This window comes from Eulemur rufifrons, chromosome 29 (genome assembly GCF_041146395.1).
Source record: "Eulemur rufifrons isolate Redbay chromosome 29, OSU_ERuf_1, whole genome shotgun sequence".
Classification (NCBI taxonomy): Eukaryota; Metazoa; Chordata; class Mammalia; order Primates; family Lemuridae; genus Eulemur; species Eulemur rufifrons.
This window is the reverse complement of record NC_091011.1, coordinates 62,183,740-62,210,729: the sequence shown is the minus strand read 5'-3', so window position 1 is coordinate 62,210,729 and position 26,990 is coordinate 62,183,740. Positions and strand designations below refer to the sequence as shown.

Sequence of the window (26,990 nt, the reverse complement as noted above, 5' to 3'; positions counted from 1 at the left end):
TTAATATAGATTTTATCTGTAAGAGGAAATACCCTGGAAAGTAACTATAGAAATAACACCTTAATATGTAAGAGATATTTACTTAGTTCTTACAGCTGACTCTTTAGTTAGTTTATTGGTTAAACTAATTTGCTATTACATTGTAATGTAATACACTTGAGATTCACTTATAAAAACTGAAAAAAAATTGAAAAAGTAAGAGATCCAAGAATATGTTCAAAATAAATTTTACTAAGTTGACAGGAAATTAAAAACATTCTTCTTAGACTCTTGATGGGCCATCAACTAATAATAGGCTAATAATAGACTCAGAAAAAGTATACAGTTAAATAAAGGTTTTAAATGGCATATACCATATATTAAAACTTTGAATTAACTTTTAACTCGAAGAAAAAGGAATATATCTTGTTAGTTTTTGTACAGTTGTTAATATTATTTGTACTGGCAAATATTTGATTTTCAGGGGGTAATATTATTAAAACAAAAGAGTAGAAGAGTTCTTATACACATCACCTAGGCTAGGCTTTTACTTTAAATGCTGTAAGATCCCAAACAGATAAATCTAATTTAGGAAGTTCGTCATCTATGGATTAACCTTTTTCATATTTTTCTTTTTAGTTTTCTGACTGGGGATTTGGTCAATAAGTTTTCACCCTGAAGTGTAATCGAACTTTCCTAAAGCAGATATTTATGGAAGTAGAGAACTAGTTACCATTCCACCTTGCTTCACATACGGTTTCCTTTATTCTCTTCTGAAAGTGAAAAAACAACTGGCCTTAAAAAGAAATTTTTGTCCTTTAATAACTTACCATTTCTTTATTTATTTCACTAAGAAACTATAAAGTAAAAAATTTTATATCAGTCATCTTAAAGTGATAGTTTGTTAGCAAATATATAAATATTTTTAATAAAAGAAATTATTAAACATAAGTCATTAATATGGGACTGTTAGATTTTGTTTAATAAAAAGCAATAAACCCTTGTTTTTGGTTACTTATAACCTGAAACAGAATTTACATCAAGTTTACTTTCTTTCTACTAATATTTATTGTTTTAAATTATTGTAGTCCTAGGTAGGTATTTATACGTAAGGCATAAGAATTTACAGTCTAATACTGTCTATCCCTTATTGTAGTTCTGATAGAGCCTATATTTTTTTTAAAAAAAAGTGTTTACTCTAAGTACCAGGTCTCCAGAATAGACTTTACTTCATAGACACTTTCCATCATTTGTGGATTTTTTTGGTGAGGTAAAGGAAATTCATCCTACTCTTAGCAGTCCCCAACCCTAAGTTTACCACCTTGTATTTGAAATCTGCTAGCAGCTCCAACAGACTTGTTATTTACAAACCTGAATATGTTCTTTAGGCAGTCCTTGATTTAGAACATTTTAAGTAATAGGACTAAATAATATTCCTTTCAGTTCCATTTCCCAGTATGTGTTCAAAGAGGTTTATAATTATTTATTGATATTCACCTGGTAGCGGTACACTGAATTTTAAAACACACTAAAATTATTGAGTTGCTTTTTAATTTCAGTATTGGTGCTAGAAGAAACTTTAGTAGAAGAAAATTTAGTCCTCTCTTCACGTATTTCAAAACCAGTTTAAGAGAGCTGAGGAATTCTGGGAAGGTGTCTCGGGCTTATGAGGGGCCTAATAAGCAAGTATATTGGGCTAAGCCTGCCCCTCTCTTCCACCATAAAACAAAGCAAACCCTTTCTGCTATTGAACAGGAAAGATGACTTTAACAATAATTGCACTGATCAAATGTCCTCATTTCACAGATGGGGAAATTGAGCCCTGACAGGTGAACAGAGTAGGTGCCAGCACCATTTCTCATTCTTTGAAGCACTTATCCTGCATGGTCACATTATAACACACTTCTGAGAGGAGATTTATAGGTCATTTACTTTAGTCTTAGTTTTCAGCTGATCATTTTATCTTGATTTGTAGGGCCAATTGCTGTTTTGGAAGTTTCCAACAAGGCCTGCTTTATTAGACCTTGGATTAACCCAAACTAACTTGCCTTTTTTCGCTTGCTTACACCTAACGTGATCTTTTTAAAAGGGGAGTGATTTTATTAAGAATGTAATTTAAGCTGATTTTGTTGGACTATGGAAAGGAAATGGTGATGTGAAGGATCACTGTGTCTGATAGTTATTTCTCTCCTTCTCTGGCATTTTTTGAGGGGTAAGGTCAATCTTCTATCTTTATAACTCCACTAGAGTTTTTCACATTATGTTTTTATCTTTTTCATATTCCTAGATAATATCAATATTTGAGTTGAATTAAAGTGTGAGAGTTGATTGAACTAAATTCAATAAATGAATATTGATTAAGTACCAGCTATGTACCAAAAATTGCTGGGCACAGAAATTAGAATAAAATATGTCTCATTTAAAGGGCCTTTGAAGAAGAGGTGGTAATTCATTCCTAACTAACCACTGATATCATTAAGAATTAATGCGAGTTGGCGGTAGGAAAATAGGTAATTCTGTCAAAGGAATCATGAGATAAAAAGTAAAAATCTTTAATAAGGGGTAGGAATTGCTAAGGAAATGGCACAGTGTTCTTAGAATGACAAATAGTCCACTGGGGACTGTAGCTTTAAAGTGAAAAAATGTGTAATAAGAGCTAAACCTGTCGGTGGTAAACAGGGCAAGATTATGGAAGGCCTCGAATCCAGTATAAATTGACTCCCCCACCACACATACCCCGTGGACAGTAGATGGCCATAGGCTTTTCAGGAATGGTGCAACCTGAACAAAATTTGCTTTAGAATGATAACCAGTGGCAATATGAGGAATAATTAAAGAGGCTAAAGACAGAGGTAACATAGTCATGGGCAGTGGGATCAAAAGAATAATTTCAGAAGCAGAATGGTCAGAGGTTGCAGGTGATGGGTTATAGAGTTTAAGTTAGGAGTTGCATCTGTTTTTTGTTTTGTAACAGACTACCGTGAGTTTTAGTGACTTAACTGTTGTTTCCCATGATTCTTGTGGTTGACTGGACGGTCATCTGCTAGTCTTGCTTGGACTTATACATCTGCATTGAGCTGAGGGTTCAGCTAGGGTTAGACAGTCTATAATGGCCTCACTCCTGTGTCTGGGGCCTCAGCTCAGATAGCTGGGACTACCAGACCTCGCTTCATAACAGGCTTCTTCACCACATGGTAGTCTCTTAAGTTCAAAGAGAATGAGAACAGAAACTGCAGAATGTCTTGAAACTGGGAGTTGGAAGTCACACAACATGACTTCCTCCATGTTTTGTTGGTCAAAATCAAATCATAAGGTCAGTGCAGAATCAAGGGATGAGGAAATAGACTCTATCTCTTGATGAGAAAAGTACAAAGCTCCATTTAATCAATCACAGGAGTCTAAGGCTACAGGCTTTTTTTTAAGATGACCAAATTGGCAAGTCCAAGGTTAAATCATCCTTTTATTTGTTTTTATTTATTTTATTTATCAATCACTTAGCTGGTATTCAGTAAGAGTTTGTTCTATAAAATTTAATTAAGAAGTTAAGTATCTTTTTGGTTCAACTGAGACATTGCCATCATCTTAGCACTCCAAAAACAGATTTGAAGCTGATTCTAATGGCATACTATCTGGTTTATAAAAGAAGTGGTGAATTCCTAAGCCATAATAATTAAGATGGTTGCTGTGGTTGAGCATTAGACTTTCTTTGGAGTTTCCTGGCAGCCAAGATAAAAAGGGAAATCAAGGAATAGTTCTTATAAGAAAGTTAGAAACCTAGCAATTCTTCTACTTTCTTATTTTGGAACTTATGGTCCCTGAATTAAAGTAGACAGTGACCTTGCAGTTATATAGCATATGCAGAAAAGTTTCATGTGACTTACTTGTAATGACCTTTGATAAAAGCTTACTTGTAATGACCTTTGATAAAAGCTAAGAGCATAAAGCATAACACAGTGAATAGAATTCGCTAGTGCTAAGATAAAGTGTCTCAAGTTTATAACCTACCAGTTGTCATATTAGATCTAAGGGAAAATTAGATCCAAGACTACCTAGAAGAGTAGTGAATAACTTCTTTAGACCAGTATTATTCAAGATGTAGTCCATGGACCAGTGCTGGTCCATGACCTATTTGATGCAAATCCACATGAAGTATAGAAATCAAGAATAAGCATTTAGAAACTTAGGGCAGTTTGACATTGCCTCAGTATCCACGTGTGAGTGTAGTTTATAAAACTTCTGGTTCATAACAAATGGAAATTATTTAAAAATTGATCCTTTCATCAGAGATGGTCTTTCAAAATATTTGCTGCTTTGGAGCTTTGGATAGAAACTTGGTTATTCGAAATTCTCTACTGTTAAGGCCCCGGTGTGCTTATCTTCTTTGTTGCTGATTGGGGAGCTGAGCCATGTACTATGTCTGGAATGCACACGGTAGGCATCTTGCTGTACAGCTGAAATGTCTAATTGGTCCTTCTAATGGAAGGGAAGTCTAGGACGTACCTCCAGAGAAAGCTAAGATTTTCCTCAGAAAGAACCCAATATTTTATGTATTAACATTTGTGGCTAATTGTGTTACTACAGACTATTCTTGTTCAGACCTGGTATCCAATCACCGTGGCCACAAATTCTAGAGAGCAGAAGAAGATATTGGCCAAATATTTGTTAGAAACTTCTGGTAACTTAGATGGTCTGGAATACAAGTTACATGATTTTGGCTACAGAGGGGTCTCTTCCCAAGAGGTAAGAAACTGAAACCGTCCTCATTTAATAACACGTGGATTGTTGGTTAGAGTACCACTATCAACTTTTGGGAATGTTATTGGGATTGATCTTGGTTCTAAGTAGGCCACATTTTGAAATTCCAGAGATTCAACCAGTAGATACATATTAAGTGCCTACTATGTGTTAGCAAGGTATATGGAATATAGCCTTCAACAAATGTCCCTGCCCTTTATGTATTAGATGGATGGACATATAGAGAGAGACATAAAAATACATGAGATGTCAAATAATGCTACAGGGGAGTGCAAGGCAGGGTAAGCAAAGAGAGAGTGATGGGAGCGGGGGTGGGCACTATTAAGTAGGCCTCTTTGAGAAGATAAGAGATGAATCCTTAAATATTTAGGAAAAACAATCTTTGTCATAAGGAACTATTCTCTCTGGTAATAGTTTAATATTTCTCTAAGAATAGCTAAAGATAATAATTCCCTTGGGAGTGATGCTTGTACCTTAAATATGAGTTTTTCTTTTTCTTTTTTGGACTTTGGTTTTTGGTTGATTTTCCAGACTGCTGGCATAGGAGCGTCTGCTCATTTGGTTAACTTCAAAGGAACAGATACAGTAGCAGGAATTGCTCTAATTAAAAAATATTATGGAACGAAAGATGCTGTTCCAGGCTACTCTGTTCCAGCAGCAGAACACAGGTAAAATTCTGTTTGTTTTCATCCTCCTTTTGACTAAATATTTGTTCTAAAACTACTAATTTCCTCACTCTTGTATTTGTAACTCAGTGATGTTTTGCCTAACTACAGAGCCAGGTACTACAGTAAATCTTTATGAACTTGAGCAATACAAATTCAGTATTTATATTTTGTATAAAGATTGGAATCAGAGAAGTAGAGAACTTTTAACTTTTCTAGAAGACATAGTTTACTATATTGCCATATGCAGTTAGGTTTTATTCATTAAGTGTAGAAGTACTCACTGTTAAGTACCGGTCACTTTTTCCCCTTTCCCCATTCTTTTACATGACCTTACCTATCTTTGCCTTAGAAATTGTCATCTAGACCCAGTATCTACAATTGTAGATGAGAAAGTAAGACTTTTGATGAAAGGGAATGTGTCCAGATTCTTTTTATGCTTTCTTACCTGCTCTTACTGAACCATTTTCAGTTATACTAGAAGGAAATTAAAATCTAGGCTACAGCTGCTTTGGTCCTAGAGCCGACTTTACTGAAAGTAAATGGAGTTTTTAAATATATGTCAATGCTTTATTTTATTTCTGGTTTTTATAACAAAAGTATTTACTCTAATTATTTGGGAATGTTTATTAAGCTCTACTCAAACTTGAAAACTGCAGAATGCTAAAACCAGCAGTGAGTTTAGAATAAAGCTGAGCTTTATCATTATTATTATTTGATACATATTGACTAACTTTCATATGCAAAGCAGAGTACTAGATGCTACAAGGTATAGAAGGGTATAATAAACACTGGTCCTCTCCTTAGACAGTTTGCTTTGTTGCTTAAGTACTTTTAAAGAGGTACAGTTAAAGTGCTATAGTGGTGCAAGGGAAGGAAAGGAAGAATCATATATTCCACTGGCAGGATCAAGAAAGCTTTTTATAGAGGTAGTATGTAAAATCTTAACTTTTTGAAGAAACAGTAAAATTCAATGGCCAACATTGGGCGATGATTCTCTGAGTACATATTTATTGCGTTCTTACCATGTATTGAGCATTGTGATGAAAGAGCAAGAATAAAGAGGAGAGTGTGAATGTGTTTAGGGAGTAAGGGCTGAAACAGATTTTTTCGGGAACACAGTGTAGACTGGAAGACAGGTTAAGCTTAGTAAGGGCCCTCGAATTTATTTTGACATTGTATGTTTAACTATGTGCACATCATGCTAGATTATTCTTAGGCATTTTAAAATGGGAGCAGGTACTGAAGTTTTTAAGCAAAGAAGTGATATTATTAGAAAAATATTTTAGAAGATTATTTTGATAATAGGATATCCTGTGGATTGAAAAAAAAGAAAAACCAGAAGTTAGGCTTTATAGGCTATTGCAGCAGTCTTACGGTGATGAAATCCAGAACCAAGTGGCCAAATGAATGGAAAGAAGTAGATAAACATGAGCAATGACTTGGGAGATAAAATTGCTAAAACTTAGGGCTCAGTAAAGAGTAGATTCAACTAACATTTATGAGCAATGTCATATTAGTGAGGCCTTGTTGAACATTTTACGTAAGAGTTGCAAGACTTCTGAACTGGGAAAGTCAGGGTGTCATCATATAAAAGTTTTAGAGTTAGAATATTTTTATTTTGGACTTAGATGTACATACATCTTTTAAAAATTTAATGTAGTATGCACGTATTAGATTCTTTACTGATGGTTTTGTTTCAAAGTAGTGTCATAAGTATACTGTAAATCTGAGAATAAGAATAATATCTTCTTTACGGCTTTCATGTTAAAATGAAAAGGACGCTGTATGTGGATACAGAGTAAAAATCCATTTTATTTTGATAGTCTCATTATTTACTACATTTGTAAGTTTGACTCCGTAATGTATGAGGATGCTTTAGATGTTCTTAATAGAAACATCTTTTAACACATTAACTGCAATCAGTGTGAGTTGTATTTAACTCATGCTAGTTTTGAGCCCAGGGCCTTATGAAGCAAAACCTGGGCAAAACCCTGCACTTGGTTCATGAAAATCTTACTTGTTGATGTTCTTATTGTTACAATTAATATTGACAGATTAATTCTAAAAACATGGATTAAATGAATAGAAGTCAATACATTTCATTTTTTGTTAAATTTTTCATTAAATTAGAAAGGATCATTTTGTTTTAGAAGTTTTTATTGTTTTCATAATAAAACCCCCTGGCCCCAAGAAAATTTTTTTTTTTCTAGTGTGGCAGTCAATGTGTTAAAAATAGCTTAGTATAGTGAAAAGAGCTGAAAGTTGGGCTGAAAGTTGGACTGAAAGTTGGGAACCCTGAGTGACCTTACAGCTGACATGGTTGGTGGCCTTGGGCAAGTCACTTTATCTCTCTGTTTTTCAGTTCCTCCCTCCAGCAAAACAAAAGGAGGACACAATATCAGCAGGTCATTGAGGATAAATGAGCTAACATCTAAAATAACTTTAAAATAAAAGAACTCTATAAATGTAGAGCTTTACCATTATTGTTATAAATATCTTCTTAAAGAATATATGAATCGGGACCTAGAATATTTAATTGCATAACCTTTTCGTCTCAAACTTTGGAAAGATATCAAATTTAATTTGGTGCTTGAAATTGGGATTAATAGCATGGGTGGAATTCATTAAACAGTTAAGATCTTCATATACCAAATACTGTACTAGAAAAATAGGTGTTAGGATTGTATTATGTAGAGGGTGCTATAGGAAGTGTCTGTGGGATGATGAGATGAAATATTCCACCTACTTCCTATCTAATAAGGTAGATCTTCTGGAGCCCAGAAGGAAAACATGAGCTAAGATATGGATATTGGAAACCCTCACCACAAGAGTGTTTTTTTGGAAAGCTTTGAGACTTTCACACAGGGAGGTATTATAGAGGGAGACAAGTGCCCAGGTCAGAGCCATGAGAAATATTGCCATTCGGCAAGTTAGAATGAAGGAGGAGAACACAGCATCTGGGGGAGACTGAAGAGGAACCACAGAAATAGGAAAAAGAAAAATGAAACATGGAGATGTCATTGAAGTGAAAGGAAAGAAAGTTTCAGGAAAGTTCAGATGCCATGGAGAAAACCAAGTAAGATACAAACTAAAAGTTGACAATTAAGTTTTCTAGGCATGATACAACTAGCAGAATTAGATGACTATATTGATAACAACTTTAGAAAACAGTAACTGCCCAAGCAATGACTTCTAACTGTAGAAGTTCATACTTACATTGTAAAGCTCTCCAGTGTTGGTATTCATAGAGCTTAGTTCTCTCCCTTATAAACAAAACAGTAGCAATTCTGAACATGACAAAGGGGCTTCTCTTCATCCATAATTTAACTTTCCATTTAGCCTGCAGATGCTTGCATGAAGTAGAGAATTGACATCATAGCTACCGGCAGCCTGCGTAGTTGGAGAAGAGTTTTCACAATTAAATGAGTTTTATATCAATAGGCCCTCTCTGTTTTGGACAAGGGTAGTCTCTCGTTAACTAGCTCTCTCTAACCTGAAATGTACATGCTCAGCTACCCCCAGCATACCTTTGACAGTAGGGGAAAAGGTGTTTGTTCCAGTCCTTTAGGAAAAAACTTGTTACATAAAGTGACAATTGAAGACATAAATTAGTACAACTCTTCAGTTTTGAGTTAAACCTTATACCTTTATAATAAGTGAATAAGCTGCCTTTTTATTTTACTGAGGAGAACAGGGTAGAGGCAAAAACTAGAAAATTAGAGAGAATGAAAATTTGCTTGGCATAAGGAAATAGTAATAATTTTCAAATTCATTGTTAAATTGTTTAAGATTTTTAAAATTTACTTTATTATATATTAATTTTCCAACAGATAACACAGGTTGAGCATCCCAAATCTGAAATATTCCAAAATCTGAAACTTTCTGCTCAAAGGAAATGTTAATTAGAGCATTTGAGAAAATCAGATTTTCAGATTTGGGGTGCTTAACTGATAAGTATAATGCAAATATTCCAAAATCTGAAAAAATTTTAAATTTGGAACACTTCTGGTCCCAAGCATTTTGGATGAAAGATAATCAGCCTGTAATTACTTGTCAAATATGGATCTATCCAATAAGAAGAATCAGTATTGAGGACATTGCAAAAATCACTCTAGCCTTTCTTGCCTAATAGAAACTCTCATACTTTATTTCCCATCCTTAATTATATTTTGCTTAAACTAAATATTAAAATTCTTATTCCCTGGGCATATATTAATTTGTAGTAGATAAAATATAAATGAAATAAATGCCTGTTACTGATCACTTGAAGATATAATAGGTAAAGAGTTAGTTGACTATATATATGCATAGTAGAGTGTAAATAATTGTCTAAGTAATTGCCCCTAAATGTAAGATTTTGAAAGAATAAAGACAAAATATGTCCCTAATATTATTGGTATCTGGTTTTGAAAATTTTACAGAAGGGAGCCAAGTGCTTGCATTGCCTAACAAACTAATGAGAGTATGTATTCATTCTTTCTAACATCTTGACATAAAGTATAGAGGGCATTCAGCAAGTGCTTTTTAGTTTGCTGATTTTAAATTAGTAGATTTAGGAATGCCAAAAAAAAAAAGTTTATAATTGGTTAAATATGACATAAGGACTTGAGAGCTAAGTAACTTAATAACTATTAAAGAACAATAAGGTTGGTTACAAACTAATTGTCTAGGGGGTGCTTGACCCAAATATTTCCTTTGCCTTATGGTGTACATTCATTAAACTAACTCACTCACCTTCTCTGTGATGTTAACAATTTAGTATAGTAAACATGAGATAAGATTATAGTAAACATGAGATACAATTAACAGTGATTCAGAAATAGATTTGTCTGCTTAAGTAAATCTGTATTTTCATTTTGTTTTCTAGTACCATAACAGCTTGGGGGAAAGACCATGAAAAAGATGCTTTTGAACATATAGTAACACAGTTTTCATCAGTGCCTGTATCTGTGGTCAGCGATAGCTATGACATTTATAATGCCTGTGAGAAAATATGGGGTGAAGATCTAAGACATTTGATAGTATCAAGAAGTACAGAGGCACCACTAATAATCAGACCTGATTCTGGAAACCCTCTTGACACAGTATTAAAGGTAAATTTTAATATGCAACTTGGTAATTAAAATGCTGTAGACCAACTGCATCAACACTGCTTTTAATTTCGTTTATACAGACACCATCTCAGAGCTGTCTGGACCACTTCTCTTATTTTATAGTTGCAGCCCAGAGAGAGTAATAGATTTGCCCAAGGTCACATGTTAAGAGCAGAGAAAGAATACAGAGAATTATGGGTTATTTATGTACTCTCATTAGACGATCATGTACTGTTGAGTAGATATTTTCTTTTCAGCTTACCTTCAAATTTAATTAACAGCATTGCCATTTTAATTCAGTGATTTGGGCACCAAGTCTACTTGTGGTTTGTTTCTTTTCTTTTATCACAAGTCATTGCTAGACCTTTGAAATTGTTAGTGCAGAAGAAATATGTGCAGGGTGATGTGGAATAAAAGTAATACAAAAATACTTTTCAAGTAGTGGTTGTTTAGAAATACTGTTGAATCTTAACGTAGCAGTGTTGCAAGTGAATTTCAGATTGCTTTCTTCAAAAACCAATAACAAAAGCAGGGTTATCTGATGCCTACTACAAAAACAATACTGTGTTAGGTACTTTACATAAGATGTGTCATTTAATCTCTGCAAACTGATTCATCAATATGGAATTTTCTCATTGTTAGAATCTTTAATCTGTTTAGGAAAAGGAAGTATTTGTTGTGGGGGAAGAATGTGTCTTGTAGTTCTTCTGTGTTTCTGACCAAGCTTTCCAAGAAATTTTAAATCTGTGTACAAAACTTTCAATAGTTAATGATTGAGTAGGATGATTTGCATATTATGCAATTTGGCTTTAATTAAGAGCAAAGGAGAACTTGAGAGAAACTGTGGGTTCTGTATGCTTCATTCCCAGCTTTCTCTGCCTATAACAGTTTCTCTGAACTTTGTGATTTAAATGATTTATATTTGAGTTATGTTAGACAATTAAACCAAACAAATTTATTGGACACAAGCAGAATAAATCCAAGTCAAAAGTATAATCTGTAAGTTAAATGATGCTTTATATACTTATTAAAAATATTATATTTGTTGAATCTCATATTAAGAATTTTTCTTCTGAATCTATGTAATTTGAAAGATGTGAGGGGGTAAAAACTTATTTTGAGCCACTTTCTGGTATAAATTGACTCAATAGGAAATAGCATGCTTGTTTCTAATGTGATTAAAAGGGGTTGGGACCAAATTTTAGAAGGCATATACATAGTGCTATAAAATTTTATTTTTACATTCTCAAGATTCTCTAGCAAAGCAAAATTATTTTTTTTTTAACTTTGGAAAGTTCTCGTACTTGTTTTTAGTTTTAGTTAATGTGTTGCATGTGTATTTTTCCATACAGGTTTTGGATATTTTGGGTAAGAAGTTTCCTGTTACTGAAAACTCAAAGGGCTACAAGTTGTTGCCACCTTATCTTAGAATCATTCAAGGGGATGGAGTAGATATTAATACCTTACAAGAGGTATGTGTTTTATATTAAAAGTTTTAGGCATTTCTTATAATTAAGCTCATTTATAATACTTTGATAACACATTACTAATTTAAATACAGTTGTGATTCTATTCGTTTATGTTGGTATAAGTCTTCTGTGCATTGCTTAAAGTTTAAAAATAATAGTAGTTTAAGATGTAGACCAGCCAAGCCATACTGTACTCTTGTAGCCACGATAAATGATGAATCTAAAGAAGTGTCGCTATGAAACAAGAACATTGTCAGTCAAGGGATGACCCTTGTAATATAAAACAGAAAGTCTTGACTCTGCTCATATAGATCTGAGTTTTAATAGAATTGAGCTTTAATATGCTAACACTTGACCCTTCAACTTCCCAGCCTGCAGAATTGTCAGCTGAATAAACCTCTTTTCTTTATAAATTAAAAAAAAAAAAAAAAGAATTGAGTTTTATGTACTCTAACAATGTAAAACTCAGATATTAGTAACGGGTGCTTTTTCAGAAATTACAGAATGGCTTGTCACCTCTTCTAAATTAAGCATTGACTGTCATCACTGTTATTAGATTTAACCAAATAGTGTAAGTGTTATACAGGCAAACCTCATTTTATTGTGCTTCACAGATAGTTTGTGTTTTTTTTATTTTTTGTTTTTGTTTGTTTTTAACAAATTGAAGGTTTGTGGCAACCCAGCATTGAACAAGTCTATCCATGCCATTTTTTTTTCAACATGTATTCACTTCATGTCTCTTGCCACATTTTGGTAATTCTTGCAATATTTCAACTTTATTATTATATCTGCTATGGTGATCTTTGATGTTACTAGTGTAATTGGTTTGGGACACTACAGACTGCACCCAGATAAGAGGGTGAATTTAATTGATACGTGTGTGTGTGTGTGTGTGTTCTGACTACTCCACCAACTGCCCATTCCCCCATCTCTCTCCCTCTCCTCAAGCCTCCCATCCCCTGAGACACAACAATATTGAAATTAGGCCAATTAACCTTATAGTGGCCTCTAAGTGTTCAAGTGAATGGAAAAGATGCAAGTTTTCACTTTAAATCAAAAGCTAGAAATGATTAAGCTTAGTGAGGAAGGCATGTTGAGAGCTGAGAGAGATCTAAAGAGCCAGCTAGTCAAGTTGTGAATGTGAAGGAAAAGTTCTTCAAGGAAATTAAACGTGCTACTTCAGTGAACACACAGATAATAAAGCAAAACATCCCTATTGCTGATAAGAAGAAAGTTTTAGCGGTCTGGATAGATGATCACACACACACCAGCCACAACAGTCTCTTAAGCCAAAGCCAATCCAGAGCAAGGCCCTAACTCTCTTCAATTCTATGAAGGGGGTGAGAGAGGTGTGGAAGCTGCAGAAGAAAAGTTGGAAGCTAGGAGGGGTTGGTTCATAAGGTTTAAAAAAAGAAGCCATCTCCCTAACGTAAAAGTGCAAGGTGAAAAACAGTGCTGATTTGGAGCTACAGCAAGTTATCCAGAAGATCTAGCTAAGATCACTGATGAAGGTGGCTACACTAAACGACAGATTTTCAATGTGGACAGAACAGCTTTCTATTGGAAGAAGATGCCATCTAGGATTTTCATAGCTAGAGAGGAGAAATCAGTGTCTGGCTTCAAAGGACAGGTTAACTTTCTTGTTAGGGACTAAGGCACCATTCCTTTAAGGGGAAGCCAGAGTTCATTTACCATCCTGAAAATCTGAGGGCCCTGCAGAATTATGCTAAATCTACTCTGCCTATGTTCTGTAAATGGAACAGCAAAGCCCAGATATAGCACATCTGTTTATACACCATGGTCTGAATATTTTAAGCCCATTGTTGAGAACTATTGCCCAGAAAAAAAGATCCCTTTCAAAATATTACTGCTCATTGACAGTGCACCTGGTCACCCAAGAGCTCTGATGGAGAGATACAAGGAGATCAATGTTGTTTTCTGCCAGCTAACACACCATCCATTCTACACCCATGGATCAAGGAGTCATTTCAACTTTCAAGTCACATTTAAGAAATAACGTTTTGTAAGGCTCTAGCTGCCATAGATGGTGATTCCTCTGATGAAGCTGGGCAAAGTAAATTCAAAACCTCTGGAAAGAATTCACCATTCTAGATGTCATTAAGGAACATTGTGATTCACAGGAGAAGGTTAAAATACCAGTATTAACAAAGAGTTTGGAAGTTTATTCCAGCCCTCATGGGTGACTTTGAGGGGTTCAAGACTTCAGCGGAGGAAGTCATTGCAGATACAGTGGAAATAGCCAGAGAACTAGAATTAGAAATGGAGCCTGAAGACTTGACTGAATTACTGCAATCTCGTGGTAAAACTCAAACGAATGAGGAGTTGTTTCTTATGTATGAGCAAAGAAAGTGATTTTTTGAGATGGAATCTACTCCATGTGAAGATGCTGTGAACATTTTTGTAATGACAGCAAAAGATTTAGAATATTACATAAACTTAGTTGGTAAAGTAGCAATAGGGTCAAAGAAGATTGACTCCAATTTTGAAAGAAGTTCTGCTGTGGGTAAAATGCTGTCAAACAGCCTCACATACTACAGAGAAATGTTTCGTGAAAGGAAGAAGCAATCGATACGGTAAAGTTTGTTGTTACCTTATTTTAAGAAATTGCCACAGCCATCCCTGCCTTCAGCAGCCATCTCCCCGATCAGTCAGCAGTCATCAACATCGAGGTGACACCCTCTGCCAGCAAAAAGATTACAACATGCTGAAAGCTCATATGATGATTAGCATTTTTTAGCAACAAAGTATTTTAAAATTAAGATTTGTACATTTTTTACACATAATGCTATTGCATACTTAATAGACTATAGTGTAAAAATGATTTTTATGTGTACTGGGAAACCAAAAAATTGTGTAACTCGCTTTATTAGTGTTCATTTTATTGCTGTGGTCTGAAACCAAGCCTGCAATATTACTGAGATATGCCTGTATTATCTTAAAACTTTTCCCTATTTTGTTTCCCAAATAAGGCCTCTTAAGAGCCATAACTCTAATACCTAAAATACCCCATAAAAGTTAAGAATATCACTAATGTGATGTAAACTGCCTACTATCATAAGCCACTGACATTTTGATATATACCAATCTCAGATGATATATAGCCATGTAACACAAGTTAAAGGATTTGTCTCTTGGAAAGAGTTCAGTGGTGTTATGGTAAGATCAGTACCCAAATTATAAGTAGTTTGTTTTCCAGAGATTGACTTGAAAGTGAGAACTACTATATATAACCAACAGTGTTTCTGTGGAGATGTGTGTTTAGAGTTCCATTATGAGGTATCTGGAATAGATCTCTCTAGTAAATAACAGAAATGGAGTTTCGTCCACTAAGTCTCCCAAACTGCTTTGCTGAAGAAAAGTGGGAACTCCAGCTTCTCTAAGACAGTCGGTCTTGGGACTTTAGGGGTTTTTCATGTGAAAAGGAAGGAGGAAATAGAATAAAAGTCTGCAAAGAGGAGGAGGAGGACCTAGATCGTAGAAATCCCAGCTGGCACATCTAATTGCCGTTATCTCCTCTTAGCTCACCTGAGCTGTTTTGTACCTCGGTGTCAGTTAAGTACTATTACCCGTACCTACCTTGAGGCATTTTAGCAGGTATCCTAGCACATACTTCTCTCCTGTTCAGATGGAAGAGCATGGGCAGGGTCCTGTGCCTGGGTCAGAGAACCCCTAGCCTAGTGCTCTTCCCATTGTTTAAGGCTGGGCTGTTCAGGCAGGTATTTGAACTTCCCTTTAAAAACCAAAGATCTTTGGCTTTCCTTTCTTTTCTTGCCTTTTTCCCCCCCCTTATTTGTTTTTTAAATAAACTGTGGGAATGTACATGCATTTTTAAAGTTGAGAATCAGCTCATAACATTACCCTACTTTTTAACCACATAAACAAGAAATATTAAGACACATACTCTTTCACATTGGTGAAACCTTAAACTGAACAGTTACAGGATTGAGTAGTTTTGTGTGAATGGAGATACATTCATGGGATATGGGAAGCTATCTTAAAGAAACTGGGCCTATTGGGATAAACTCATTGTAAAGTGTGAAAATATCATTAAGTTGAAAATGTATTTAATACACCCAACCTACCAAACTTTATAGCTTAGCGTACCTTACCTTAAACGTGCTCAGAACACTTATATTAGCCTATAGTTGGGCAAAATCATCTAACAAAAAGCCTATTTTATAATAAAGTGTTGAATATCTCATGTATTTATTGGTGTTCTACTCAATGTGTATCACTTTCACACCATCATTAAGTTGAACCATTGTATGTCAGGGACCATCAATACCTGATTTCTTCATATTAAAGGTGGGTCAAAATATGCCTTTAAAAGAAGGAAAAGGAATTCAGTTAGCATTTTTGTTTTGTAAGTATACTAAATTAGATCCTTTGATTTTGACAAAATGGAAAATCTGCTTTATTTGAAACAACCACCTTCCCTCCTTAACTGTCAGCCTCCCTCTTGAACTTTGCTGCTTATGGTCAGTCACGCCTGTGACATTGTGACATCCCATCATGTTTACAGTGTAACCCTACTTTAGGTTCTTGTGTTCCACTGTGTAACAGAATGAAAACTGCTTATTTAAGAAAAGCAAAAATCTGTGTTGGACAACATACAAAGTGTCCATCTTCTTTTTCTGTTTGTGTTTCAATTAGGGATTCAGTCGTCTTGGGTATAGTTGAAACCTCTTCATAGAGTGGTCATTAATAACACTAAAATAGTACCGAATTCTCAGAGTTGACAAGAGGAAGATTTCTTTGAAGCCCCACATATTTTAAACATTTTTCTTCCCATATTCAATTATATCTTACTATGCTATGCATAGTTCAGCATTTTTCTCCCTTTCTTCACCTTTAGCTATCCTACTATTCTTTTCCTGGAACCCTTTTCTCTACTTTTTTAGTAAATTTCCCCTAAATATTACAACTTTGGTCCAGAGACTTAATAGAAGATGTTGGTTTTGTGTAAATCTTAATGAGAAGAACAAATTACTTTTTTGATCTGTGTGTGTGTGTGTGTGTGTGTGTATATATATATATATATAAAAAAATATTGCACCTGTAGACTGTAATACATGATTCAAATGTGTGGTTGGGATAAGACAAATAATTAAATCCTAATGGCATAATATTATATGACTCTTCTGATTTCAGTTAAGTTAGATCCCTTAGTTATAAAACTTGAAAATTTGTTATTCAACAGAAGAGTTAGTATCTAAGACTGATATTTTGTCTGTTCTTATCAGATTTTTTTCTGATTTGTCTTGTGTAAATGTTTTTAAATAGTACTTTTTCCTTAGTTCTATAATTTCCTATTAACAGAAAAGTTGATTTTTAACTCCCAATTGCCTAAATTTTATAACTTTTAGTGAAGAAACTTGGCCTGAAATACAATGATAAGGTATTAGGCAATGCTATACTTTGTGATTTTTCTCATTATTCTGCTGCTGAAGCATCTCTAAAATCAGGTGACAGGTCTGAAACTGTATTTTCTTTATATTTTACTTAAACCACCTCACCCTCCGTCTACCTGTTTCCCTTTCCTTCCTTACCTTTTCTGTTCTACTCTTTGCATTTCTCTCATATTGGAATTTACTATATTCACAGTCATTTCAATGAAAAATAAATCTAAATTCAGGGGGCTTGGGTGCCTTTGGCTTTAGGTACAATGATAAAGACATGAGACGGGATTTGTGTACAACCTAAAGGAATCACTTTAAAATAAATCTTATGTGTTTCTTTTTTTTTTTTTTTTTTTTTTTTGTTGAGACAGAGTCTCACTTTGTTGCCCAGGCTAGAGTGAGTGCCGTGGCGTCAGCTTAGCTCACAGCAACCTCAGACTCCTCGGCTTAAGCGATCCTACTGCCTCAGCCTCCCGAGTAGCTGGGACTACAGGCATGCGCCACTATGCCCGGCTAATTTTTTCTATATAGATTTTTAGTTGTCCATATAATGTCGTTCTATTTTTAGTAGAGACGGGGTCTCGCTCAGGCTGGTCTCGAACTCCTGACCTTGAGCAATCCACCCGCCTCGGCCTCCCAGAGTGCTAGGATTACAGGCGTGAGCCACCGCGCCCGGCCGTCTTATGTGTTTCGATCTTGATTCTTCTAGTTTAAAAGTACACATAGCAGGAGAATTAGACAGTTGAGATTTTAAAAGAAAGTTGCATTTCTAAATATAGGTTTGTTAAAAGATGAGGGCGCTTGAAGTTTTTTTGTTTTTTCCTTTGCAATGTTGAAAATAAAAAAGACAATTTGAGACTTGGTATTTGGTGGGAATATGGTAAATTTGTATTAATGATTCACATAAAGTTATTAAACTTGTCTATGATTTTCTAATCACTCTAAAAGTTCTATTTAAATAGAACAGAACCAGCCCTTCTAATTGCCTTCTTTTGGCTATTCTCATGAAATTAAGGGAATACTTAGTATATTTCACTTGCTACCTTCTGTCATAAAAGTGACTGAGTATGTTAAATAAGAAGGCAGATGTGAGGTAAATAAACTCGACTTAGGAGAAAGAAATACAAACCTAAGGCATGAAACCCTAAGAATTCTAGAAGAAAATGTTGGAAAAATTCTTATAGACATCGGCTTAGGCAAAGAATTTATAAAGAAGACCCCAAAAGCAATCACAGCATCAACAAAAATAAATAAATGGGACCTGATCAAATTAAAAAGCTTCTGCACAGCCAAAGAAACTATCACTATAGCAAACAGATGACCTACAGAATGGGAGAAAATATTTGCATGCTATATACCTGATAACTAGAATCTGTATAACTAGAATCTATATAGAACTCAGGAAAATCAGCAAGAAAAAATTAAAAAACCCCATTGAAAAGTGGACAAAGGACACAAACAGAAACTTTTCAAAAAAAGTTCTTTCTTTCAAAAAAAGATAGACTAATGGCCAAGAAACATGCGAAAAAATTAACATCTCTAATCATGAGGGAAATGCAAATCAAAACAACCGTGAAATATCACTTAACTGCAGTGAGAATGGCTTTTATCAAAAAGTTCCAAAACAACAAATGTTGGTGTGGATGTGGAGAAATAGGAGCACTCATACACTGCTGGTACTACTACAAACTAGTTCAACTTCTGTGGAAAGTAATATGGAGATATCTCAAAGAAGTAGACCTACCATTTGATCGAGCAATCCCACTGCTGGGCATCTACCCAAAAGAAAAAAAGACATTCTGTAATAAAGACATCTGCACTAGAATGTTTATAGCAGCACAATTCACAATTGCAAAGATGTGGAAACAACCCAAGTGCCCATCAATACATGAGTGGATTAATAAAATGTGGTGTATGTATACCATGGAGTATTACTCAGCCACACAAAAAGATGGTGATCTACCACCTCTTGTATAATCCTGGATGGAGCTGGAGCCCATTCTCCTAAGTGAAGTATCACAAGAATGGAAAAATAAGCACCACATATACTCACCATCAAATTGGTACTAATTGATCAACACTTACGTGCACATATGGAAGTAACATTCATCAGGTGTCAGGCAGGTGAGAGGGGATGGGTATGTTCACATCTAATGGGTGCAGTGTGCACTATCTGGGGGATGGCCACGCTTGTTGCTCTGAATCAGATGGTGCAGAGGCAATATATGTAACTTAAACGTTTGTACCCCTGTAGTATTCTGAAATTTAGAAAAAGATTAAAAATTTTTTAAAAATAAAAGATTCTGTACCCTCCCTCTGTAATGCAACCCACTTAACCCACTCCATGTGCAGGTGTCATTTGGCCCTCTTCACATTGCACTGTGGGAACTGGGACTCAAAAACCAGTGCAAAAATGTTGATACTTTGCCTATTGCTATTGCTGCAATAAATTATCTTTCATCTCCAAAAAAAAGAGAAAGAAATACAAATGACATTGGTAAGAAACAAATCTTTAGTGTAATTTTGAAATTATATGTCCTTTGAAACAACTATTTTAGCTGTCAGAACTGTTCATACAGGTCGCTCTGCTGGCTTATCAATAATCATTCTTCCAAAAATGATCCAGTGATAAATCTTAATCCTCAGAGCATTTGTCTATAATTTCGTTTATGTCATTAGAGCACCAGCCAGAGTAGAATGACTCTACCAATATCTCAACTGTTATGTAGGAGAGAGTATGTTATACTCTTTTGCCACCAATATCTATTGACTTTAACATGTCCCATTATATATGTTATATATGACATGTAATAATGTGATGTATTGTGGTTTACTAATGATGATTAGAATTATTCCTAGAGTCTAATAATTTGGGGGCAAATGTTTGGGTCCCATTGCTTGTGCTGCTGGCATCTGGGCAATAACTCAAGGAGGTGGATGAGAGAAGTCAACTCAAGTCACCTTAGATATTCACGGCCAATTTTTTCCCACTTCCTCTCATTTCCTTTACTCCCCCAACCCTAATCACAACCATAATGACAACAACACAGATTCAGAAACTGTGAATAAAATCTCCTTCCAAACATATCCATCTCAGGCTGTCCTTTTAAGGTAAGTAGGTCTTTAAAAAAAAAAAAAAAAATGTGGGATATAACTTTGTCTAGGCCTGTTTCTTATCTTAAAACATCTCTTGGATGCTTCATTCATCTGTATTGCCCTTTGAAAATTCTCTCTCATTATCTTCCAAATTACTTAGGTTTGGTTTGGTTTTGTTTTGTTTTGTTTTAATCTTCTAGATTGTAGGAGGCATGAAAGAGAATAAGTGGAGTATTGAAAATGTTGCCTTTGGTTCTGGTGGAGCTCTGCTACAGAAGTTAACAAGAGATCTCTTGAATTGTTCCTTCAAGTGTAGTTATGTTGTAACCAATGGCCTTGGGGTATGTCCTTCAACTTTTACTCCTTCTGTTTTAGTACCTTCTTTATGTATCTAGGTAGATTGTGGTTATTGAACGCAATAGTCAAAGGATAATATGGTCCTAGACTGTTAGTATGTTGTCAGGTACTACTGACCTTGTCTCAGAAACAAGGAAAAGAAAGATGTTAGGTAATAACATGATTCAGAAGAAAAAAAGAAAACTTGGAAAAAGGAGGAACAATAAGGTGAAAGATTATGTAAGAGAGATAATACAGGTCAGTCATTTCCCATGGCTTCACAGTACACCTTTGGATCAAAGAGTTGACCGTATTTGAGTAGGAATGTCAACTAACCTAGCCTGTATATATTAACGGTAAGCAAGTATGTAATACAATCACTGTCAAAACAGTGTTAGGAAAGTGGAATATGAGGTTGGATTGTGGTACCAGAATCATGTTCTAGCAGCCATGGAACAGCTAGGCAGCTAAACAACTATCCCCCTAGCTCCTCCATAGCATCTGGAGAGCAGGGGAGTCTGTGGAGCAAAGGGCAGAGGCAGGGGGATGCTAAAAACTCCTAAAACACCTGAGTTGGTTCCCTACTTTACCGTCTTTCATCTTTCTTTGGAGAGTTCTGGGATGGACTCATTTGTTGCTCTCATTCCACTGCTATTGTTAATTGCTTCTATTATGTTTTGCCTCCTGTCTTTCTGATCTTGAAATAAACATTTTGTTCTCTTCAGGTACTCTTAAGTTTTTGCTTCTGACAATAACAAAGTAATGTAAAAAATAACAAAGGGGAAAGGTTACAAGTTAAGAAAGCCTTTACCTTAGTAATATCCTAGTTCTCCCTTCAAAGATATTTTAGAGAGAGAGAGAGAGAGAGAGTGAGTTCTGGCATAGCTGGGCTTTTTAAATAGCATGTATCAGTTTAGAAGCAGTTTACATTATTAAAGGAGATACCTTAAGGGTCATATGTTAGAATACTCAAAGACTTCCAAAAAATGAAGTGTTAGGTATTTGTCATTGGTAAGAAAGGATATCCAAGATTTGGGTTCCATTTTTACCTTTTTTCATAACAGACTGTCCATCAAAACAGGCTAAAAAGTTATGTTTCTAAAAGCCAGAATAGATTTATTTAGTTATACCTATTAAGTGTCTTAAAACTTACACATAAATTATGTATCTACTTTTTTGTAAATGAGCATTTGGACATTTCTGATGATTAGTCTGTTTCTCTAACTTTCTTAATTTGAATTTTAGATTAATGTCTTCAAGGACCCAGTTGCTGATCCCAACAAAAGGTCCAAAAAGGGCCGATTATCTTTACATAGGACGCCAACAGGGAACTTTGTTACACTTGAGGAAGGAAAAGGTGACCTTGAAGAATATGGTCATGTATGTATTTATGCTGATTTTTTTTTTTAACAATAGTAGGTTGGCTTTCCAAATTAATAAGGTTTTTATGTTGTATTTTACTTTTAAATTCTTTTTAGAATAATTTTTGTGAAGGACAAAGTAGTTGTATTATAAAATGTACAGTTGCTGACCTGGCCTACCAAAATAAGATGAAAAACAAGTGGCTAGGTCGTAAATCCGAAGTCTGTGTATACATTGGGAGAAATATTTTATAACATTCAAAAAAATTGAAAGTTTTTTTTTTTTTAACATTGTGGTCAGTATGGTAGTGATTATTGACCTTCAACAAGCTTCTGTGTTATACTTGATCTTAATTTTGCTGTCAATTAGCAGTGGATCGTTTCTGAAAAGGCATAGTTAAGAATACTTAAAAGGATGCTGTTCTTAGAAAGACTTCTAGCTGTGTTATAGTAAAATTTTGGTAATTTTAATACGTAATAGAGGGGCTATCCAGATTCTAAAATGTTGAAGATAATTCTGTTTTTTAAAAAATTTAATAGTGTCCAGTTCAGATGATTTTCTTTAGTCTCATTTAATTCTCATAGCAATCCTATGGGCTAAAAGTAAATGATACTATCTTAATAGCGTAAAATGTGAAGACAAGGTGACTTGGTTCAGATTACATAATTTATAAATGCTGAAACCTTGACTTAACCAAGTTTTCTGATCCAAGTCAATCAAATTGAAAAAATTTTGTAGTATGCTAAAGTAGTCCATATGGTCTAATGCTCTTTAGTATACAAAAGTACATTTATATTCATGAACTCAAGTTATAAAATTTTTGGTTTTTAAGCCACTGGATTGAAGAAAACTCAGTTTTAGCAGGAAACTACTCATAAATATTCATACTCTCAGAAAAGTTTACACTAAACAAACACTAATTTATTATTTTCTATTTTGATTCTTTATAAAGTCAAATTTACTGTTACATTACTTTTATCATTTTTTAAGGTTTGGGTCGGAATTGATGAAATACCTTTTTTATTATATTTGATGAAAAATATATAAATTCATAACTCAAACTTATAGAATTAGATCCCTTTATATAGCCTGTTAGGCAATTCTTTGAGCAAGCCTCTCTTAACTCTTGCATCTAGTAAGATTTTACTGAATTAGTTTGTCCCAGATGAACTAAAAGTCACTTGAGACTAAAAGTAAAAACATAAGTGTGATTTTAAAAAGACATCAATTTTAAGAGTATGTGGTAATACACTAGAACATTCAAAACACTAATCAATTTATAATCATCTAGGTATTTTAATTTAAGAATAGGAACCAGCCTTCCCTGATAGGTTGTATTTAAATTTATGAAAGAAAATGCTACAGCTGAGGCAGTGTGATTTGAAGCAACACAGTGACAAATATACTAGGTAATGTCATATGCACCTCAGTCTTCTGACTAGATAGAAAACTGAGATTACTTCTATGGATTTTTCAAAGAGAAGCTAGAGGCAGATAACTCCTTATTAAGATAGGCGTGGCTTTACCAGACCCAAAAGGAATTTAGTCCTAACCCCCCTAATCTATCTTTGTTACCCTTGTATGGATGAAGTGTATTACCTTTATCAGTGACTTTTGGAGTATACACAGAGTCTTCAATTCAGTCACTATGTATTAGTCAAGAAATAATACCTGTTTTTGTTGGTTGGGGGTTTGGCTTTGTTTTTTTGTGGATTTTTTGAGCCAGAATTTAGTGCCTAGCAGATTTATTAAACGTCCAGGTTGATAAGTTTAATCAGTGTAGAGTGTGTTGGCCTGCCACTAGGAATGGCTTGGCAGGCTTTCCTTGCTGCACTGTCAGTGTTCGTCACCAGTGACAGTCATCGTTCTCCTGGTGGCCACCTCAGAATAAAAAGATGCTCAACTAGGTTTTTTGTTCTTCCTTTTAAGAAAACTGGCTTAAGAATGTAATGTTTAGATCATTCCTTTTCCTAAAAGTTGAATATTTCTACATAGCAGGCAATTCAGTGATGTGCCACTTTAGATGGCACCTTGTTCTCTGCCTGCTCCACCAGCATTTTTTGTGTATCACATCATTTCATAATTTGAACACCATCAACATCTGTTTGTGTTGGATTTAGGTATTTTGCATGATATTCTCTTCAGCGTAATCATTAAATTTATTACATTTATGCAGGATCTTCTCCATACTGTCTTCAAGAATGGGAAGGTGACAAAAAGCTATTCATTTGATGAAGTAAGAAAAAATGCACAGCTGAATATCGAACTGGAAGCAGCACCTCATTAGGCTTTGTCTTATGACTGGGTGTTGCGTGCGCATGTGTATGTGTATATGTGCATACACACACATATACATCTGTGTGTGTGAGTATGTAATACATAATGTTTATTGTACAGATATGTGGGGTTTCTTTGTGTTTTATGATACATTACAGCCAAATTATTTGTTGGTTTATGGACATACTGCCCTTTCATTTTGTTATTTTTTTCCAGTGTTTAGGTGATCTCAAATTAGGAAACACACTTAACCATGTAAGAGATTAATGCTAAAGCAAGCTTTTTAGGGCCCTTTGCCAGTGGATAGTAATTCAATCTGGTATTGATCTTTTCACAAATAACAGAACTGAGAAACTTTTATATATAACTGATGATCACATAAAACAGATTTGCATAAAATTATCATGATTGCTTTATGTTTATATTTAACTTGTATTTTTGTACAAACAAGATTGTGTAAGATATATTTAAAGTTTCAGTGATTTAACAGTCTTTCCAACTTTTCATGATTTTTATGAGCACAGACTTTCAAGAAAATACTTGAAAATAAATTACATTGCCTTTTGTCCATTAATCAGCAAATAAAACATGGCCTTAACAAAGTTGTTTGTGTTATTGTACAATTTTGAAAATTATGTCAGGACATAACCTATAGAATTACTAACCTCACTGCCCCTTGTAGACGATGTATTAGTCATTCTACATTAAAGAAAATAATGGTTCTTACTGGAAAGTCTACGCACTGTACAGTTATTATATACCTTGGTCATTGAATTGTACCAATGAAATGCCAAATTTGAAAGGCCTGTACTGCAATTTTATATGTCAGATATTGCCTGTGGCGCTTAAATGCACCTCAAGATTTTAAGGAGATAATGTTTTTAGAGAGAATTTTGCTTCCACTATAGAATATATACATAAATGTAAAATATTGACAAAAATGGAAGTAGTGTATTTTAAAGTAATTACACTTCTGAATTTATTTTTCATATTCTATAGTTGGTATGACTTGAATTACTGGAGTGGGTAGTGAGTGTACTTATTTTAAATGTTTTGATTCTGTTATATTTTTCATTAAGTTTTTTTAAAAAATTAAATTGGATATTAAATTGTATGGACATCATTTATTAATTTTAAACAGAATCCCTTCATAAATAATACCTAAGCAAGTCCTTAAAAGAATATAAATTATCCCAGTGAAGAGCATGATGACATGAGCTGCAGAAGAATCTTTAACTAGAGTGGTTAACTGCTAGATTCTGGATCAGTCATCACATTTGACTAGACACCAGTTTCTGTCAAATGATTTTTTTATATACGTAGGTCTGTTCTTCTAAGACAGGGGTTGGCCAACCATGGTATGAAGGCCAAATTCGGACGCTGCCTGTTTTGCAAATGTGTATTGTCTATGGCTGCTTTCCCAGTACAACAGCAGAAATTGAGTAGTTGCAATAGAGGACAAATGGTCCACAAGCCCGAAGTGTGTATTATCTGGCCCTTTACACAAAATTAGGAAAAAAGCTTTCTGACTCCTGTTTTAAGAAAAGGAGTGTGCCTTGCATTGTAAGGGAAATGTTGGTTTCCAAGGAAGGGTGGAGGCTAAATAATTATGTCTTTTGTCCTTTCTTTTCTCACTTAAGAATCTGATAGTGGGACACCAATTTAGTAAAGTTTTAACAACATGACATTAAGTGTGAAATTTTAAAATTGAAAAGCCATAAATCATCTGTCTTAAGTAGTTACATGAGAAAATGTTTTATCACTAGAATAATTGGGGGTGAGGTATATTTATTAAATGTCTTTTATAAGTGGTATTAGAAAGAATATAGGTTTTTCAGATGATTCTATTAATAAATATTTAGTGAGAACAATAGCATTCACTTTTAGTATGAGTCGTCATTCTCTAATCCATGATAGAAAATAAGATGATTTTTAAAAATATATTTAAGTAAGGATTAGTAATATTAAAAAGAACACACCTTTCTTCACAAAATGTGCTAAGAGACTTATAAAGAATTAAAATAGGCCGGGCACGGTGGCTCACCCCTGTAATCCTAGCACTCTGGGAGGCCGAGACAGGTGGATCACTCGAGGTCAGGAGTTCGAGACCAGCCTGAGCAAGAGCGAGACCCTGTCTTTACTAAAAATAGAAAGAAATTAGCTGGACAACTAAAAATATATATAGAAAAAATTAGCCAGGCATGGTGGCGCATGCCTGTAGTCCCAGCTACTCAGGAGGTTGAGGCAGTAGGATTGCTTAAGCCCAGGAGTTTGAGGTTGCTGTGAGCTAGGCTGACGCCATGGCACCCACTCTAGCCTGGGCAACAGAGCAAGACTCTGTCTCAAAAAAAAAAAAAAGAATAAACTATATTTATTACCAATAACAACTTTGATAACCACCCATAATTTTGTATTAAACTGTTTAAACATTGGAATGACAGTACAGACAGTATTTTTTGTGTTTCAGCAGCTTCAGAATATCTAGAGGAGTTTTATTTTGGAACTTTCAGTGAATGCTAAAAAGCAGTACATTTG

At 34.6% G+C, this 26,990-nt stretch overlaps 1 protein-coding gene across 1 annotated transcript in view; it reads left to right on the top strand.

Annotated features, from left to right (window-relative positions):
• NAMPT (nicotinamide phosphoribosyltransferase) overlaps window positions 1-26,668 on the top strand; it is a 40,046-nt gene extending 13,378 nt beyond the window's left edge. The window contains exons 5-11 of the mRNA XM_069462558.1: window positions 4,561-4,719; window positions 5,266-5,402; window positions 10,270-10,495; window positions 11,848-11,967; window positions 20,681-20,821; window positions 22,062-22,196; window positions 24,355-26,668. Coding sequence (XP_069318659.1) covers window positions 4,561-4,719; window positions 5,266-5,402; window positions 10,270-10,495; window positions 11,848-11,967; window positions 20,681-20,821; window positions 22,062-22,196; window positions 24,355-24,465 — 1,029 coding nt within the window. The 3' untranslated portion in view covers window positions 24,466-26,668. The remainder of the gene's footprint in view (window positions 1-4,560; window positions 4,720-5,265; window positions 5,403-10,269; window positions 10,496-11,847; window positions 11,968-20,680; window positions 20,822-22,061; window positions 22,197-24,354) is intronic.
• Window positions 26,669-26,990: the final 322 nt, after the last annotated feature.